Source organism: Ursus arctos, unplaced genomic scaffold, assembly GCF_023065955.2.
Source record: "Ursus arctos isolate Adak ecotype North America unplaced genomic scaffold, UrsArc2.0 scaffold_14, whole genome shotgun sequence".
Classification (NCBI taxonomy): Eukaryota; Metazoa; Chordata; class Mammalia; order Carnivora; family Ursidae; genus Ursus; species Ursus arctos.
This window is the reverse complement of record NW_026622808.1, coordinates 32,228,256-32,244,024: the sequence shown is the minus strand read 5'-3', so window position 1 is coordinate 32,244,024 and position 15,769 is coordinate 32,228,256. Positions and strand designations below refer to the sequence as shown.

At 40.0% G+C, this 15,769-nt stretch overlaps 1 protein-coding gene across 1 annotated transcript in view; it reads left to right on the top strand.

Annotated features, from left to right (window-relative positions):
* The window catches only part of PRKAR2A (protein kinase cAMP-dependent type II regulatory subunit alpha), a 94,395-nt gene that overhangs the window by 65,319 nt on the left and 13,307 nt on the right, over positions 1-15,769 (top strand). The window contains exons 5-8 of the mRNA XM_026500788.4: positions 2,477-2,583; positions 4,383-4,536; positions 12,803-12,904; positions 13,075-13,149. Of these exons, the coding sequence (XP_026356573.1) occupies positions 2,477-2,583; positions 4,383-4,536; positions 12,803-12,904; positions 13,075-13,149 (438 nt within the window). The remainder of the gene's footprint in view (positions 1-2,476; positions 2,584-4,382; positions 4,537-12,802; positions 12,905-13,074; positions 13,150-15,769) is intronic.

The window sequence follows — 15,769 nt, the reverse complement described above, 5'->3', positions numbered from 1 at the left end:
AGATATTATATTGTGTCTTTCTCAGTCCATGATGTCGGTGTGCCTTATTGCTGGTGATGTTAGTTCATATTCCTTTTTGTTGCCGAGTAGTGTGCTGTTATATGGAAATACTAGTTTGCTTATCCGTTGTTGTTTTTTTTCCTGTTGATGGATACCGGGTCTATTTCTTGTTTTTAGCTCTCATGAATAATGCTGTGGACATTTTGTACAAGTCTTTTTGTGAACTTTTTTTTTTTTTCCATTTCTCTTCAGCAAAATACCTGAGGTCTAAATTGCTGAGTCATAGGGTAGGTATAGGTTTGATTTTATAAAGATCTGCCAGATCTTCTTCAAAGTTGTTGTACCATTTTGCATTCCTTCAACAATATATGAGATTCCCAGTTGCTCTTTATCCTTACCAACATTTGATATTGTCTACCTTTTCAAATTTTACCCATTCTGGTGAGTGTACTTGTTTCAGTTTTTAAAAATTTATTTACACCTACATTGGGTGTAAAGCTTACTTAAAAAAATAGAACTAAAAATATATGAATAAAATAAAAATTTATTTCCCAAATTTCTGGTTTTAAAATTTCAAATTTCAGAAAAGTCAAAAGAATAGTACCAGGAACACTCATGTACCCTTACCTAGACTGACGAGTTGTTAACATTTTGTCACATTTACTTTCTTTGGTGTGTGTATGTACACACGCATAAGTATATATGAACTGCTTTTTTCTTTGTTCTGAGCCATTTATGAATATGTTTAAGACATCTTGACTCTTAGCCACTGAATACCTTAAGATGTATTTTCCAAGAACGAGGATATTCTCCTACATTAGCACAAGCCCATTATTAACAGTGATGCAGTAATGTTATCCTACGCCCACTCCATATTCAGATTTTCCCAGTGAAGTTCTCTACAGCCTTTTTGTTTTGTTTTTCAGTCCTGAATCACATGTTGCCTTTGTTTGTCATGGTGTCATTTTAGTCATCTCCAACCTAGAACACCTTATTCTTTTTTTTTTTTTTAAAGATTTTATTTATTTATTTGACAGAGATAGAGACAGCCAGCGAGAGAGGGAACACAAGCAGGGGGAGTGGGAGAGGAAGAAGCAGGCTCATAGCGGAAGAGCCTGATGTGGGGCTCGATCCCATAACGCCGGGATCACGCCCTGAGCCGAAGGCAGACGCTTAACCGCTGTGCCACCCAGGCGCCCCTAGAACACCTTATTCTATATCTTATGACGCTGATATTTTTGAAGAGTCCAGAACAGAAGAAGAGTTACTCAGAACGAGAGGCTGCCAGTGGACAGCCCACAGGCCAGTTACAGCTAGAGTGTGTTTGGTCTGTTTTGGACATGACAATTTGAATTGTTACCTGTATTTAAACATGAGATTTCTGGCAACACTGGGCTCACATTCCATGTGAATGCGGAATGCACGTGAATAGCACTACCTTTTTAGTATTTGCCAGCTTGTACAGTATTCAACACATGGAACTGTGGAACTAAAGAGATGCTTTTAGTGGTAATCGGTTATTTTAGGTGGTACAGTCATGCTGACAGACACTAAATCACATGGAATTATGCAGCAGTAAAATTTTTCCTTGCCACGTCTTCAGTCCACATTCCTCCAAGGAGAAAGTCTTTCTTTGAGCTAAAGCTGGTTTTCGTTAGTGTCCCCTGACAGTCACTAATCTCCCTCCCTGACAGAGGGATGCTGGCCCTAGCCTGAGACCACTGTTTTGTTAGAATTTAATAGCATTGTTTTGTTTTCACTACATTCACCAGTACAGTTAGTTACCTTCTGGTTATAGCAGGTAATGATAAGTAAGCAATTGTATGTGTTGTATATAAATGTTCGAAGCAGTAGTAGCTGTCCAATAATAGATCTCAATTTTTGAGTACCTCTTGTGTGATACTTTCCTTAGGTTTTTCTTTTTTAGTCATAAAAATTAATGAGCTAGAAACTATTAAACCCTTTTTAAAATATGAATTAACTGAGGCTCGGAGAGGTTAAGTGATGTGTGTGGCTAGTCAGAGCAGTTGTTGTGCTGCTCTGTGAGGTAACTTCTAAGTCCATCCCAGCCCTTTAGAGTTGATGATCCTGTTAAGATCAACACCTATAGGAAGGTGGCATTGCATGGCTTTACAGATGACATAGTGGAGCCATCAAGGCACCTGACAGTCTGTGGGTGTGACTGGGAGAATGGGCACCATGATTTAGATACCTATGGTTGTATAAATTATGGAATGTTTTTAAAAGCAATACTGCCTCAAAAAAACCTTGGCAACTATGCTATATATATGGAGGTACAAAGCTGAATGGTCAGAGGAAAACATTTGTTTCAGGCAGCTTTAAGGATTTTGCTTGAATATGGAGAGCAATCTGATACTTGTACTTCCACTGTGTAGTCGCAAACTGAGATGAGCATAGTCATTTTTTCCCAGCAAATGTAAAAGCCATCTTTTCTCTTTGTGTGTCTACGGTGCAGGAACAACTTTCTCAAGTCCTTGATGCCATGTTTGAAAGGACAGTCAAAGTTGATGAGCATGTCATCGACCAAGGAGATGATGGAGACAACTTTTACGTCATAGAACGGTAGGAGATGGAGCTTTGCAGATGTGTGGCTGCGCTTAGTAAGATTCCTGACGCAAGGCATGTACTTTACCCTATGCTTTGTTTGGCCCAGAGAGGGCTCAGGACCAGGCATACAAGCTTCTTAAAGCTTGTCCCTCTCCTCACTCATATGTGGAATTTAAGAAACAAAACAGGATTACAGGGGAAGAGAGAAAAAAATAAAACAAGACAAATCAGAAAGGGAGACAAAGCATAAGAGACTCTTAATCATAGAAAACAAACTGAGGGTTGCTGGGAGGATGGGGTAACTGGGTGATAGACATCAAGAGAGGGCATGTGATATAATGAGCACTGGGTATTATATAAGACTGATGAATCACTGACCTCTGCTTCTGAAACCATAATACATTATATGTTAATTAATTGAATTTAAATAAAAATAAAAAATTTTAAAATCGGGGGAAAGAGTTGGGTGCTTAACTGACTGAGCCACCCAGGCGCCCCAAGAACTTCTCTTAATAAAAAGACATCATGAAAGGGAAAAAAAAGGAAAAAAAAAGCTTGTCCCTGCCCCTCTATCTACTGCCGTCCTGAGGCCTCAGTACAATCCATATTTGGGTTGCCGTTATCAATACTAAACAGTAAGATATGCAAGATGTGCTTTATAAACGTGCTATTTGCAGTGTTCAAGTGAATTGATTTCATAAAGAAGCCATTTTGCTATGTTGTCATCTGGATCTTTTGGTCCCAGCCTAATTTTACACATGAATACACTGCCTCAATTTCCATGTCCCTGGCCCCTTCTGGCTCTGTTCCAGGTATAAGCCATGTTGGGAGGCATGACATGTGTGGGTTTGACCTGCTGGCCTTAGTGTGTCGTCAGCTGTTAATATCATCTCGGGGGCTGCTTCTGACCCCCTCTCAGACCTGAAAGGAACCACCCTCACCAGATTATCTCCTATAGAATGCCTAGAAATGGTGTCACTGGTAAAAGGGTCTCTTTAAGGAATTGTTTATATGTTGTTAATTATCTTGCAGAAACATTGACGCGTTTAAGTTTACCTCAGTGGTGTATTGAGAGTGCCTGTTTCTCTAGATGTTTGTCAGTTCTGAGTATTATTCTTTAGCAGTCATTACCAGTCAATAGGTAGAGTGTTGTACCTTTTGGTTTCTTTATTTTAATCAGTTCTATAACCTAGTTTTCAACAAACTACAAAAGAAGACCCATGCAGTCATTTCAATCCCTTCAGGAAAAGCATTTGACAAAATTCAACTCCTTTTCAATGTAAAAACTCTCAGCAAACTAGGAATAGATGTGGTTTTACACCAGTCAGATTAAAGGAATTTTTTTTAAAAACCTATGGCCAACATCATAGTTAATGATGAAAGAGTGACTGTTTTGCCCTTAAGATCAAGAACAAGACAGTGATATCTGCTCTCATTACTTCTATTCAGTATTATACTGTAGGTCCTAGCCAATGCAATGAGGCAATGAAAAAAGGAGAAGAAAAAGAGGAAGGAAGGGAGGGCTTATAGATTACAAAAGAAAAAGTGAGACTGTCTTTGTTTGCTGATGACATGATCCTCCCTAGAAAATCCCAAGCTACAAAAAAGCTGCTAGAACTGATAAGTGAGTTTAGCAAGGTCACAGACTACAAAGTCAGAATGCAAAAATCTATTGTATTTCTGTATACTAGCGAAAATCTTTTGGAAGTTGCCTATTTTATATCATATGTAGCTTCTATTTCTGTACCACCTGCCAGGTCTAAATTTTTTTTGTTAGAAATAATAAATGAAATTATTTCTTGTTATACTTCCAGGGGAACCTATGATATTTTAGTAACAAAAGATAATCAGACTCGCTCTGTCGGTCAGTATGACAACCGTGGCAGCTTTGGAGAACTTGCTCTGATGTACAACACCCCGAGAGCTGCAACCATTGTCGCCACTTCCGAAGGCTCCCTCTGGGGACTGGTGAGTTAGAGAAATGATTCTTCTAGTGTGTCATAGTGTTAATTCCCCTTACTTCGGGGTTTCCTATCCTTGGGCTGTTGGTTCACACTGTATTTTATAGCTAGTTCTCTGAAAGACATTATGAAACATCTTGTACCAGTGTGTTTTTCCATTTCTCTAAAATGATTTGTCAACAAACCATTTACTCCAAATTGCAGGGAAAAGACTGGGTCTTATGACCTTGTAGTCATGTCAGTTCTTATTACGCTTTCTGTTTATGTTTTTATCAGACAGGTAGAGACAAAGGGGATAATTTTCTATACAAGAGGCAGCCTAGAAAAATAATTATCATGGAAAGCTCTGCCAACAGTGTTTTCCATTTCTAGCTGTCCCAGAATGAACTTTTGTCCATGGCCAGCCATCCACTTGTGCACTGGTCCATGCCAATATCCAATAGGTTTAGATGACTAGAAAGGCTGATGGCCATATTCTGGGAAAGAGAACTTTCCTAGAGTGTCTATGGCACAGTACTGCTGTGATCCCTATCCTCTGTTATCCATGGTCCACTTTGCTTCCTTCAGCATCAAGCCTTCAGAATCTGTAACTGTCTTCCTTCTTAAACAAATAATTATCCTCTTGTACAAATCCCAAATTTCACTTTTAAGATATTGACATCTGTGATAATTTGTTTCCATTCACTTTACAAGCAGAATTAAATGTATACCATAGCATTATCGATATAGTTCCTCAAATGAAGTCACATTTTAAAGACATAACAGAGCACTTTCCTGTAATATATTGATGTAGAACTAAGAATGTCTTGAGAAATGAGAGATATAATGGCTTAAGAATAGATCACACACTTGGGGACCTAGTGGTTGAAAAACTCAAGGATAGGGGGGCCTGGGTGACTCAGTTGTTAAGCATCTGCCTTCGGCTCAGGGCGTGATCCCGGAGTCCTGGGATTGAGCCCTGTGTCGGGCTCCACCTCTGGGAGCCTGCTTCTTCCTCTCCCACTCCCCCTGCTTGTGTTCCCCCTCTCGCTGGTTGTCTCTATCTCTGTCAAATAAATAAATAAAATATTAAAAACAAAAACAAAACGAAACAAATAAACAACTCAAGGATAGGGGCTCCTGGGTGGCTCAGTTGGTTGAGCATCCGACTCTTGATTTTGGCTCAGGTCATGATCTCAGGGCTGTGCACGCCTTGCTTAAGATTCTCTCTCTCCCTCTGCCCCCCACTTGCATGCTCACTTGCTTTCCATCTCTCTCTCTCTTAAAAAAAAAAAAAAGAAAGAAAGAAAACCTCAAGGATAGCTCATAGATCAATAAGTAATGGGGGAAATAAACTCAGTTTTAAAATGTACTGATGCCAGGGCACCTGGCTGGCTCAGTCAGTAGAGCATATGACTCTTGATCTCAAGGTTGTGAGTTTGAGCCCCACATTGGGTATGGAGTCAACTTAAAAAAAAAAGTATTGATGACAACTGCTGGTCCAGGTCAAGGTGAAATAGCCCCATTCCTCACTAGTTTCCTCTCTTAAAACTATAGAAGTCCAGATAACATACAATAAACAAACTTAGGAAGACCCTGGAAGATGGAAAGGAGAAAGTGGAATGGCTAGGGATCTTGGGACTTAAAGAAGGACAAGAGAGTGAGTCCCAGATGGTGTTCTGGAAAAGCCTACAACCTAGATCCACCAACCAAGTACATACAAAAACAAACCCAAGAAAAGCCTGACCCCTTTAGCTAAAGGACCAGGAAAAGGTCAGCCTAGCAAAACAGATAATATCACCCTATTCCAGCCAAATACCAGAGGAAAAACTGCTTCTTCCTCCCCACAGCGTCACTGGGGCTAGCAGCAAGCTGAACTTACAGCCTCACCGAGCAGCAAAGAGGCAAAATGAGATGATATGTAGTGTCACTAGTTGGCATTCCACTTTCCCTGCCAGGGTTGTGTCAGTTGAGTCCAGAGGGGAGCAGAGCATTCACTTCCACGTGTACTTGCACACCATACCTAGTAGAGTGCCTGCAAAAGAAGATTAAATTGGATACATAATTTCACAACATAATACCCCAAATGTCAGAGAGACAATAGAAAACCACTTATTGGGGTGCCTGGGTGGCTCAGTCGGTTAAGGGCTGCCTTTGGCTCAGGTCATGATCCCGGGGTCCTGGGATGGAGCCCCATATCAGGCTCCCTGCTCAGTGGGAGCCTACTTCTCCCTCTCCCTCTGCCCTCCCCGCCCCCTGCTCATGCTCCCTCTTGCTCGCTCACTCTCAAATAGATAAATAAAATCTTTAAAAAAAGAAAAAGAGGGGTGCCTGGGTGTCTCAGTTGTTAAGCGTCTGCCTTCGGCTCAGGGCGTGATCCCGGAGTCCTGGGATCGAGCCCCACATCAGGCTTCTCCTCTGGGAGCCTGCTTCTTCCTCTCCCACTCCGCCTGCTTGTGTTCCCTCTCTCGCGGCTGTCTCTATCTCTGTCAAATGAATAAATAAAATCTTTAAAAAAAATTTTTTTAATAAATAAATAAAAAGAAAAAGAAAGAAAAACACTTGTTATACGTAGAACAGGGAAATTCTCAACCTGAGTGAGAAAAGACAGTCAACAGATGCAATACCAAGATGACAAAGATATTGCAATTAACTGACAAGGATTTAAAGCAGTTATCATATAATCAATAATATAAGCCATCAACAAGCAATTATGGACACACTTGAAAAAGATGAAGAAAAAATAGAAGGTCTCAATGGAGAAATAGAAGATAGAAAGAAGATCCAAATGGAAAATTTTAGAACTGAAAAATAAAATGACCAAAATAAAAACTTACTGAATGGGCTCAAGAGCAGAATGAATATGAGAGAGGAAAAATATCTGTGAACTTGAAGGTAGAAAAATAGAGATTACCTGGTCTGGACAACAGAAAGAAAACAAACTGAAATGAAGTGAACAGAGTGTGTGGGATAATAACAAAAGATATAATATTTGTATCAATAGAATCCTAGAAGGAGAGGGGAAAGAGTATAGAACTAAAAGATTCTTCAAAGAAATAATAGTTGAAAACTTCCCAAAATTGGATGAAACAATAAACCTACAGATTAAAAAAAGACTGAGTGAACTCCAAATTGTATAAACACAAAGAAATCTATGCCAAGAGAGAAAAAAATGCATTACCTGTAAGGGAACAACAGTTTGAATGATACCAGATTTCCTGGCCATGAAGGCCAGAAGGAAGTGGCACAGCATTTTTCAGTGTTGAAAAAAAAAACTATCGGCTCACTCTATGCCTAGTGAGAATATCCTGCAGGAATGAAGATATGTTCATATCAAAGAAAACTAAGAGACTTTGTTACCAGCAGGACTACCTCGAAAAAATGGCAAAAGGAAGTTCTTCAAACAGAAAGGAAGTGATAAAAGAAGGACATTTGGAACATGAAGAAGGAAGAAAGAACAACAGAAAAAGCAAAATATGGGGAGATATAAAAGGCTATCCTTTTGAATTTTCTAAATCTAAAAAATTTCTAAATTTTCTAAATTAGATGCTTAAAGCAAAATTATTGTCTGATGTGGTTCTCAGGGTATATAGAGGAAATATTTAAGACAATGATAGTCTAAAGATGGGGAGGGTAAAGGGGCCGAAAGGGAAGTAAAGGTTCTACACTTTATTCCAACTACTAAAACGTTGACATCAGTAGATCATGATAAATTACATATATAAATATAACACCTAGAGCAACCAATAAAATAATCGGTACAAAGGGATGTATTCAAAAGCTCTATAAATCAAAATTCTAAAAAGTGTTCAAGTAAACCATAGGAATACAGGAAAATGAAATGAAGGAACAAAAAACAGAGGAATAGCAGAAAACATATAGTAAAGTGGTAGACTTAAGCCCTAATGTATGAATAATTACTGTAAATATAATGATCTAATTATACCAACTAAATGACAGAGACAAGTCACATAGATTTTTTTGATGACCTAACTCTATTCTGTCTGCACCAGCCTCACTCAAACATAATGATATAGGTAGGTTGAAAGTAAAAAGATAGAATTATATATATACCATGCAAACATAAACCAGAAGAAAGCAGGAGTAATTGTATTGATATCAGATTAGATAGACTTCATAGCAAAGAAAGTTACCAGGGACAAAGAGGAACATTACATAATAATGAAGGGGTTAATCTACTAAGAAGACATAGCAGCTCTAAGTATGTATACAGCAAACAACAGAGCTTCAAAGTCCTCCCTGCTTTGGCCTCACAAGGCATTTCTGAGGCCTTGGAAGGTACAAAAAGTCAGGCTGTAGAGGACCCTCTGGGAGTCACTTTCCTGGAGGTGGTACTAAAGCTTTTGAGGGGGTTTGGGCTATAAAGCGCATGAACAAAGCAGGAGAAAAGCAGAGGCCAGAAGGGCATCTTGATAGGATGCTTAAGGACAGTAGGGAAAGGAAGAAAAGACTGCAAAAGGTAAGGCTAGGAAGCAGAAAGACAAGGCAGGGATCTCAGGAGAGGGAGCTTCAGGAAGAGAATGGTGATAGTAGCACCACAACCATGGAGGCGCAGGTGTCCCATTCCGTAAGCCCCTACCTTTTGCCAGACTCCAAGGGCACTGCCTCTCTCATGTCCATCTATTGAATTCTCAGACCCCAACCATGGGCCAGGTGGTTTTACAGTTCAGTTTGTTTAAAAAAAAAAATTCTATTGCAACTTTCTCTTTGACTTAGAGATTCTTAAGGGATGTGCTATTTAATTTCCAAGTGTTTGGAGATTTTCCTGTTACCTGTTACTGATTTCTGGATTTATTCCATTGTGGTTAGAGAATACGCTGTCTGATTTCAATTCTTTTAAATGTGTTAAGCTTCATTTTATATGCCAGGATATGGTCTATCTTGGTGAATGTTCCATGGGCTTAAAAAGAATGGGTACTCTACTGTTGTTGTATGGAGTGTTCTATAAATTTCAATTAGATCTTTTTGGCTGATGGTGTGGTTAAGTTCTTCTATATCCTTCCTGGTTTTCTAATTGTTCCACCAACTCTTGAGAGAGAAGTGTTAAAGTCTGCAACTATAACTGTGGATTTGTCTATTTCTCCTTTCAGTTCTATCAGTTTTTGCTTCACATCCTATCAAGATGCCCTTCTGGCCTCTGCTTTTCTCCTGCTTTGTTCATGCGCTTTATAGCCCAAACCCCCTCAAAAGCTTTAGTACCACCTCCAGGAAAGTGACTCCCAGAGGGTCCTCTACAGCCTGACTTTTTGTACCTTCCAAGGCCTCAGAAATGCCTTGTGAGGCCAAAGCAGGGAGGACTTGGTGTTGTCACTTGAGTTTCTGCAAATTTCTCTGCATTCCTGCTCTTCCTGGGGGCATCTGCCACCATGACCACTGCACTCAGTCTCTGCTCCCATTCTCTCTTGCAAAAGTGAAAGTCAATAGAAATTTTCTTAGGAAACACTTGCAATCAGGGGAAGGCACAGTATTCCTTTTCTCTTTTGAACTTCAGGCTTGACTCTAAACATTTGCTGCCTGAAGGAGCCACTATTTCACAGTGGGCGTTTCCTCTTCACAGCTCCATTGGAAGCTCCCCGAAAGCTGGGGTAATGTCTGATGCTTTTGCACACTATCCACAGCCACAGGAGCCAGGTGGGCACAGCGCGAGAGCTCCGGGAAGGGTGGAAGTATGTGTAGAAAGGGTTGGAATGCAAATAAATAAGCCATTTTGAGAGATACCAGTTTTCTCTTCATCTAGAAATAGTTTGATATTGCAATTGTAGCAATCTTTGTACCATTGTAGAGGGATTTTAAAAATACAAATATGTATTTTTTAATAATATTTTTTATTATGTTATGTTAGTCACCATACAGTACATCCCTAGTTTTTGATGTAATGTTCCATGATTCATTACTTGCGTATAACACCCAGTGCACCATGCAATACGTGCCCTCCTTAATACCCATCACTGGCCTATCCCGATCTTCCACCCCCCTCCCCTCTAAAGCCCTCAATTTGTTTCCCAGAGTCCATAGTCTCTCATGGTTCATTCCGCCTTCTTTTTACCCCCCCTTCCTTCTTCCCTTTCTTCTCCTACCGATCTTCCTACTTCTTATGTACCATAAATGAGTGAAACCATATGATAATTGTCTTTCTCTGCTTGACTTATTTCACTTAGCATTATCTCCTCCAGTCCCGTCCATGTTGCTGCAAATGTTGTGAAATCGTTCTTTTTGATGGCTGAGTAATATTCCATTGTATATATGGACCACAGCTTCTTAATCACTCTCTGACTGCTCTAATGGGCCGCATGATTTGCTACTACTTTTTTAAAGTCCAAGGTTAGCGATGTATCATTTAAAATGTGACTGTTACACTTTGGAATATTATTCCATTATCTTTAGAATTCAATTTCTACCTGTTTTCTGGGCCAATCTCGGCATGAGTGCTATGGAAAGAGGACAGTCAAAGGTTATTATTAAAATATTAAAAATATTTTTAATCCGAGATGCCCTTCAACAGATGACTGGATTAAAAATATTTTTTGGTAATGGTTACTCAAATAGAAGGAAGAGGACTTTATAATTCCCATTTTCTCACTTTTGACAGTCCTCTTTCCATAGCACTCATGTCTAGATTGGCCCAGAAAACAGGTAGAAATTGAATTCTAAAGATAATAGAATAATATTCCAAAGTGTAACAGTCACATTTTAAATGATACATCGCTAACCTTGGACTTTAAAAAAGTAGTAGCAAATCATGCGGCCCATTAGAGCAGTCAGAGAGTGAATGGTTCTTTTCAAGCAGACAGATGGAGAAGAAATGCAGCAGAATCGGGCTCTATGCTGAAGAGCAGACGATTTGTACAGCAGTTCAGAGGGAGGTTTGGAGTCTGCCATAGCTCGTACTAGGGGAATAGGGTGTAGTAAGTGACTCTCTTGTAAGGCAGATGAAACATGGTATGGGATAGGGGCTGGGAATTCTGTAGCTAATGGAATGTGAGCCAATGAAACTCATCTGTAGCTAATGGAATATGAGCCAATGAAACCCATCTAGACATCTCAATTCGTTGTCTTCTATGTGATTTCTCTACCCCACTACTGCCCCATCATAGGGAATACTTAGAGTTAAACATGTCCTTACCTTGCTATGTTTCGTTTTGCCAGCCTTGAGGATTTCATTATGTGCTTTCAAAGGAAACAAACAAACAAACAAACAAACACCTTTCCACTCCTGACAGCCTGAGGTGGACAAGAGGTATAATTAACTTAGATACAAGAAACCTAAAACTAAGCAATTAACATTCTCCTGGCTCTGTGTCCCTCCCCACACGTATGTACACATATTTGAGAGGGACCTGACGGTAGCTCTGGTTAGATATCTCCTGATCTGAATCCATGACTTGCTGGGGTCAAGGGACCGTTCACATTCCTGCCTTCCATCTTGAGTTTCCTCCTCTCTCTTTCCATTTATTTAAATCCTCCCCCTCTTTCAGGTCCCCTCCCAAATTTATAGTTTTTGAATTTTATAAACTTATATATTTATATAATATATATACACACGTATTTGTATATACAAAATCACACACACACACACACACACACATTTTTGTTTTTTTAGGTAGGCTCCACACCCAGTGTGGAGCGCAACATGGGGCTTGAGCTCATGACCCTGAGATCAAGACCTGAGCTGAGATCAAGAGTTGGACGCTTAATCAACTAAGCCACCCAGGCGTGCCGCCAAAATTTGTATTTTTACAACAAAAATATCCTTGATCACTCCAGCCTACTGTGATCTCTCTCTCCCTCCTCAGAATTCCTGTGGCTCTTCTCTTGTCTTTATCGTTCACCTAGCACATTTCATATGCTGTCTTGGACTGTAGATTTTTTTATTCCCAGATATTTTGTATTGTCTCCCCATTGAGACTGTAAAGTCCGTCAGGGCAAGAGCCCTCTCATTGTTTTATCTCTTTTTTTCAAAGGTGCATGTTTTCACATTGAACAGTGGCTGTGAGCTTGCAAGTGTTTGGGAGTTTTGTATTTTGTATTCTGCTTATGACCCATAGGTGGCAGTCATGGAGTGCTAGAGAGCAAGCAGTTACACGGGGGACATCTGTCTGACACAGGCTGCCAGTCTTTCTCTTCCAGTGATGACTCAGATTAAAATGTCATTAAACACTCAGTTGGCCCAGTACATTCCATAGTCCTCTAATTTTTGCTGTCATCCAGTTAATTAAACCATAGGTGTTCTGTCACAGAGGCATTTACCGGAATTTTCTTGTTCTTTCTTGTAGGACCGTGTGACTTTTAGAAGAATCATAGTGAAAAACAATGCAAAAAAGAGAAGGATGTTTGAATCATTTATTGAATCTGTGCCCCTCCTTAAATCACTAGAGGTAAAGTGTGTTTGAATAAGAGTCTGTTTATAGAGATTTAAGATTTAAAACTAATCTATTAAATTTTCAAATTGGACTATTCTAACCCGTTTCTGTGTTGTTTAGGTATTATTTGTGACTTTCAATTGAGGTCTTTTCCTTGTAGTTTATGGGTATGTCCATTGTTCCAGGTGTCAGAACGAATGAAGATTGTGGATGTAATAGGAGAGAAGGTCTATAAGGACGGAGAGCGCATAATCACGCAGGTGAGCAGGTCCCCGTGCAGCTTCTTTCCTGCGAGTCCCCTCCTGAAGGACTAGTGCATCCCTTGTCCTCTCCCTTTGGGAGCTCCTGTTGCCAGCTACTAGAGCACATCTCCTGCAGAGTCCTCTGAAGCCCACTGATGTTCATTTCGTGGACACATGCACATCTCTTGCCTCCATTCCCCTTTCGCTGGTTTCTGGTATTTGTTCTTTTGGACATCATTCTCTTTTGACCCTTGAGTAAGCTTCATCCATTAGTGCTAAAGCCTGGAGAAGGTCGAAGGGTTGTGCCCTTTACCTTCTATATTTGGCACGAAGGTGCCCTCTTAGCTAATCCAACATAAGCCAGTCTCTTCAGTCTTCAGTGATTGACCAGATTTGTAAGTTGTCTTTAATGTTTCCTTTGTGCCTTTCTCTCATGTTATTTTTGGGTGCTGTAAGGATCACCACACAGTGGCCTGGGTCATTGTGATGAGTATTGTGTAATAATTTTCCTTGTCTACTATGTTTGCATCTTTAATTATATGTGAAAACTTCCAGGTGTAAACTTCTCTGCCTGTGATTCTGGCAAGAACACTGGCAAGATATCTGGTTGGTCTGGGTTTGGTAATGTTCCCATCATGAACCCAGAGCTGGGGCTGGGAGGAGGAAAGGCTCAGATTGGTCAAACCTAAATCCTGAGCCCATCCCTGGGGCCAGTGGGTAGAGTTGGCCCAACCAGCCTACAAGGACTAATCAGGCTTATTGTCACAGAAGGAGAGAGAGAAACTCCCAGAGAAAAGGGACTAAAAAAACAACTATGTCTGAGTGGCATCTCCAAATGCCTTTGTTTTCTAGGTACCCCTACTGTTAATAATTCCTTCAGTTAAAAATTGGTTTACTTCTCTATAGACATTAAGATACACAGGTAGGACTAGATAAAGCACTGTAATGAAGGAACACATGACTGTTAGTGAGAATGTAGGAAAGGAAGTATTCCGTATGGTTCTGTGAGGGAAATACCATTTGGGCTGGGCTTAGAATAAGTGCAGCTTCAGCAGTTGAAGTCAGGGAAAGGTCTTTCCGGACAAAAGAACAACATGAGCAAGGGCCTGTGGGTGTGAGCTGTGTTCCAGGGCAGGTGTTCTGGTCTGTTAAGAATGTGGGGCTGAATTGCAGAAATGGGAACATGTTGACAGGTCAGATTTGCTTCTGAACCTGAGGTGCTATAATTTACTCCCAAAGGACCTCTAGTTCATTCTGAAAGCCCCAGGCCTTCAGGAGGTATATGAGAAGGTATGAGAAGCTGCAGTGTTTTCTGGAGTGTCTGCCTTCTTGAAGATAGGAGTGCTGGGTGGCTCCCCAGAATGGGCAAGAATTAAGATGATCTCAGCTAATTCTAGACCCGTTTTGGCACTGTCTCTAGACAAGGGTCTCCAGGTGAGGTCCCAGGAACAGCAGCATCAGCGTCATCTGGGAATTTGATAGGAATTATTAGAAATGCAAGTTCTTGGGAGTCAGAAACTGTGCTTTATGTTGGTCTGTTTTGGTCAGCTTTGTTACAGTATATTTTACATATAATAAAATCACCAGGTGTACAATTCTGGAGTTTTATAGCCATCCCTACAGTCATAGAATCGTAGTATAGGGCATTTCCATCACCCCAGGAAGTTCCCTCATTTATAGTTTTAGTGAATTCACTGCTCCACCCACTTATTCTTGGAAACTCCTGATTTGCTTTTTAACACTACAGAAATTCCTTTTCTAGAATTTCAGATAAATGAAATCGTATAACAGGTTGTCTTTCGTGTCTGACTTATTTCTCTTAGGCTAATGTTTTTGAGATTTTTTCATGTTGAATGTGTCAGCAGATAGTTCCTTTTTATTACTGAGTAGTATTTCACTGTATGGATGTACCATAATTTGTCTTTCCATTCACCCGTTGAGGGACATTTGAGGTCTTTCCAGTTTGGGACAGTTATGAATAAAGCTGCAATGAACATTCTTATACAAGTCTTTGTGTGGACATATGTTTTTATGGAATTGCTTAGTCATGTGGTATATGTATGTCTAAAAAAACTGCCAAACTGTTCTTAAAAATGGCTCTACCATTTTGCATTCCCCCAGCAATGGAGTAGAATTCCAGTTGTTCCACATCCTCATCAACATTTAGTATCAACAGTCATTTTAATTTTAACAATTCTAGTGGGTAATTCATTTTGAAGTGGTAATTCATTTTGGTTTTAATTTGCATTTGCCCAAAGTCTAACGATGTTGAGCATCTTTTTCCTGTGACTACTTGCCATCCATATGTTTTTTTGATGAAGTTTCTGCAAATCTTTTGCCCTATTTACAATTAGGTAGTTTGGTTTCTTATTATTGAGTTGTAAGCGTTCTTTATGTGTTCTGACTACAAATCATTTATCAGACAAATGATTGGCAAATATTTCTCCCAATCTGTGGCTGTGGCTTGTCTCTTCATTTCCTTTTCTTTTTTTATTTTTTAAGAGATTTTATTTTATTTGAGAGAGAGAGAGAGCGAGCAAGAAAGAGCACGAGCAGGGGGAGGGGTAGAGGGAAAAGCAGACTCCCTGCTGAGCAGGGAGCCTGACACAGGGCTTGATCCCAGGACTCTGGGATCATG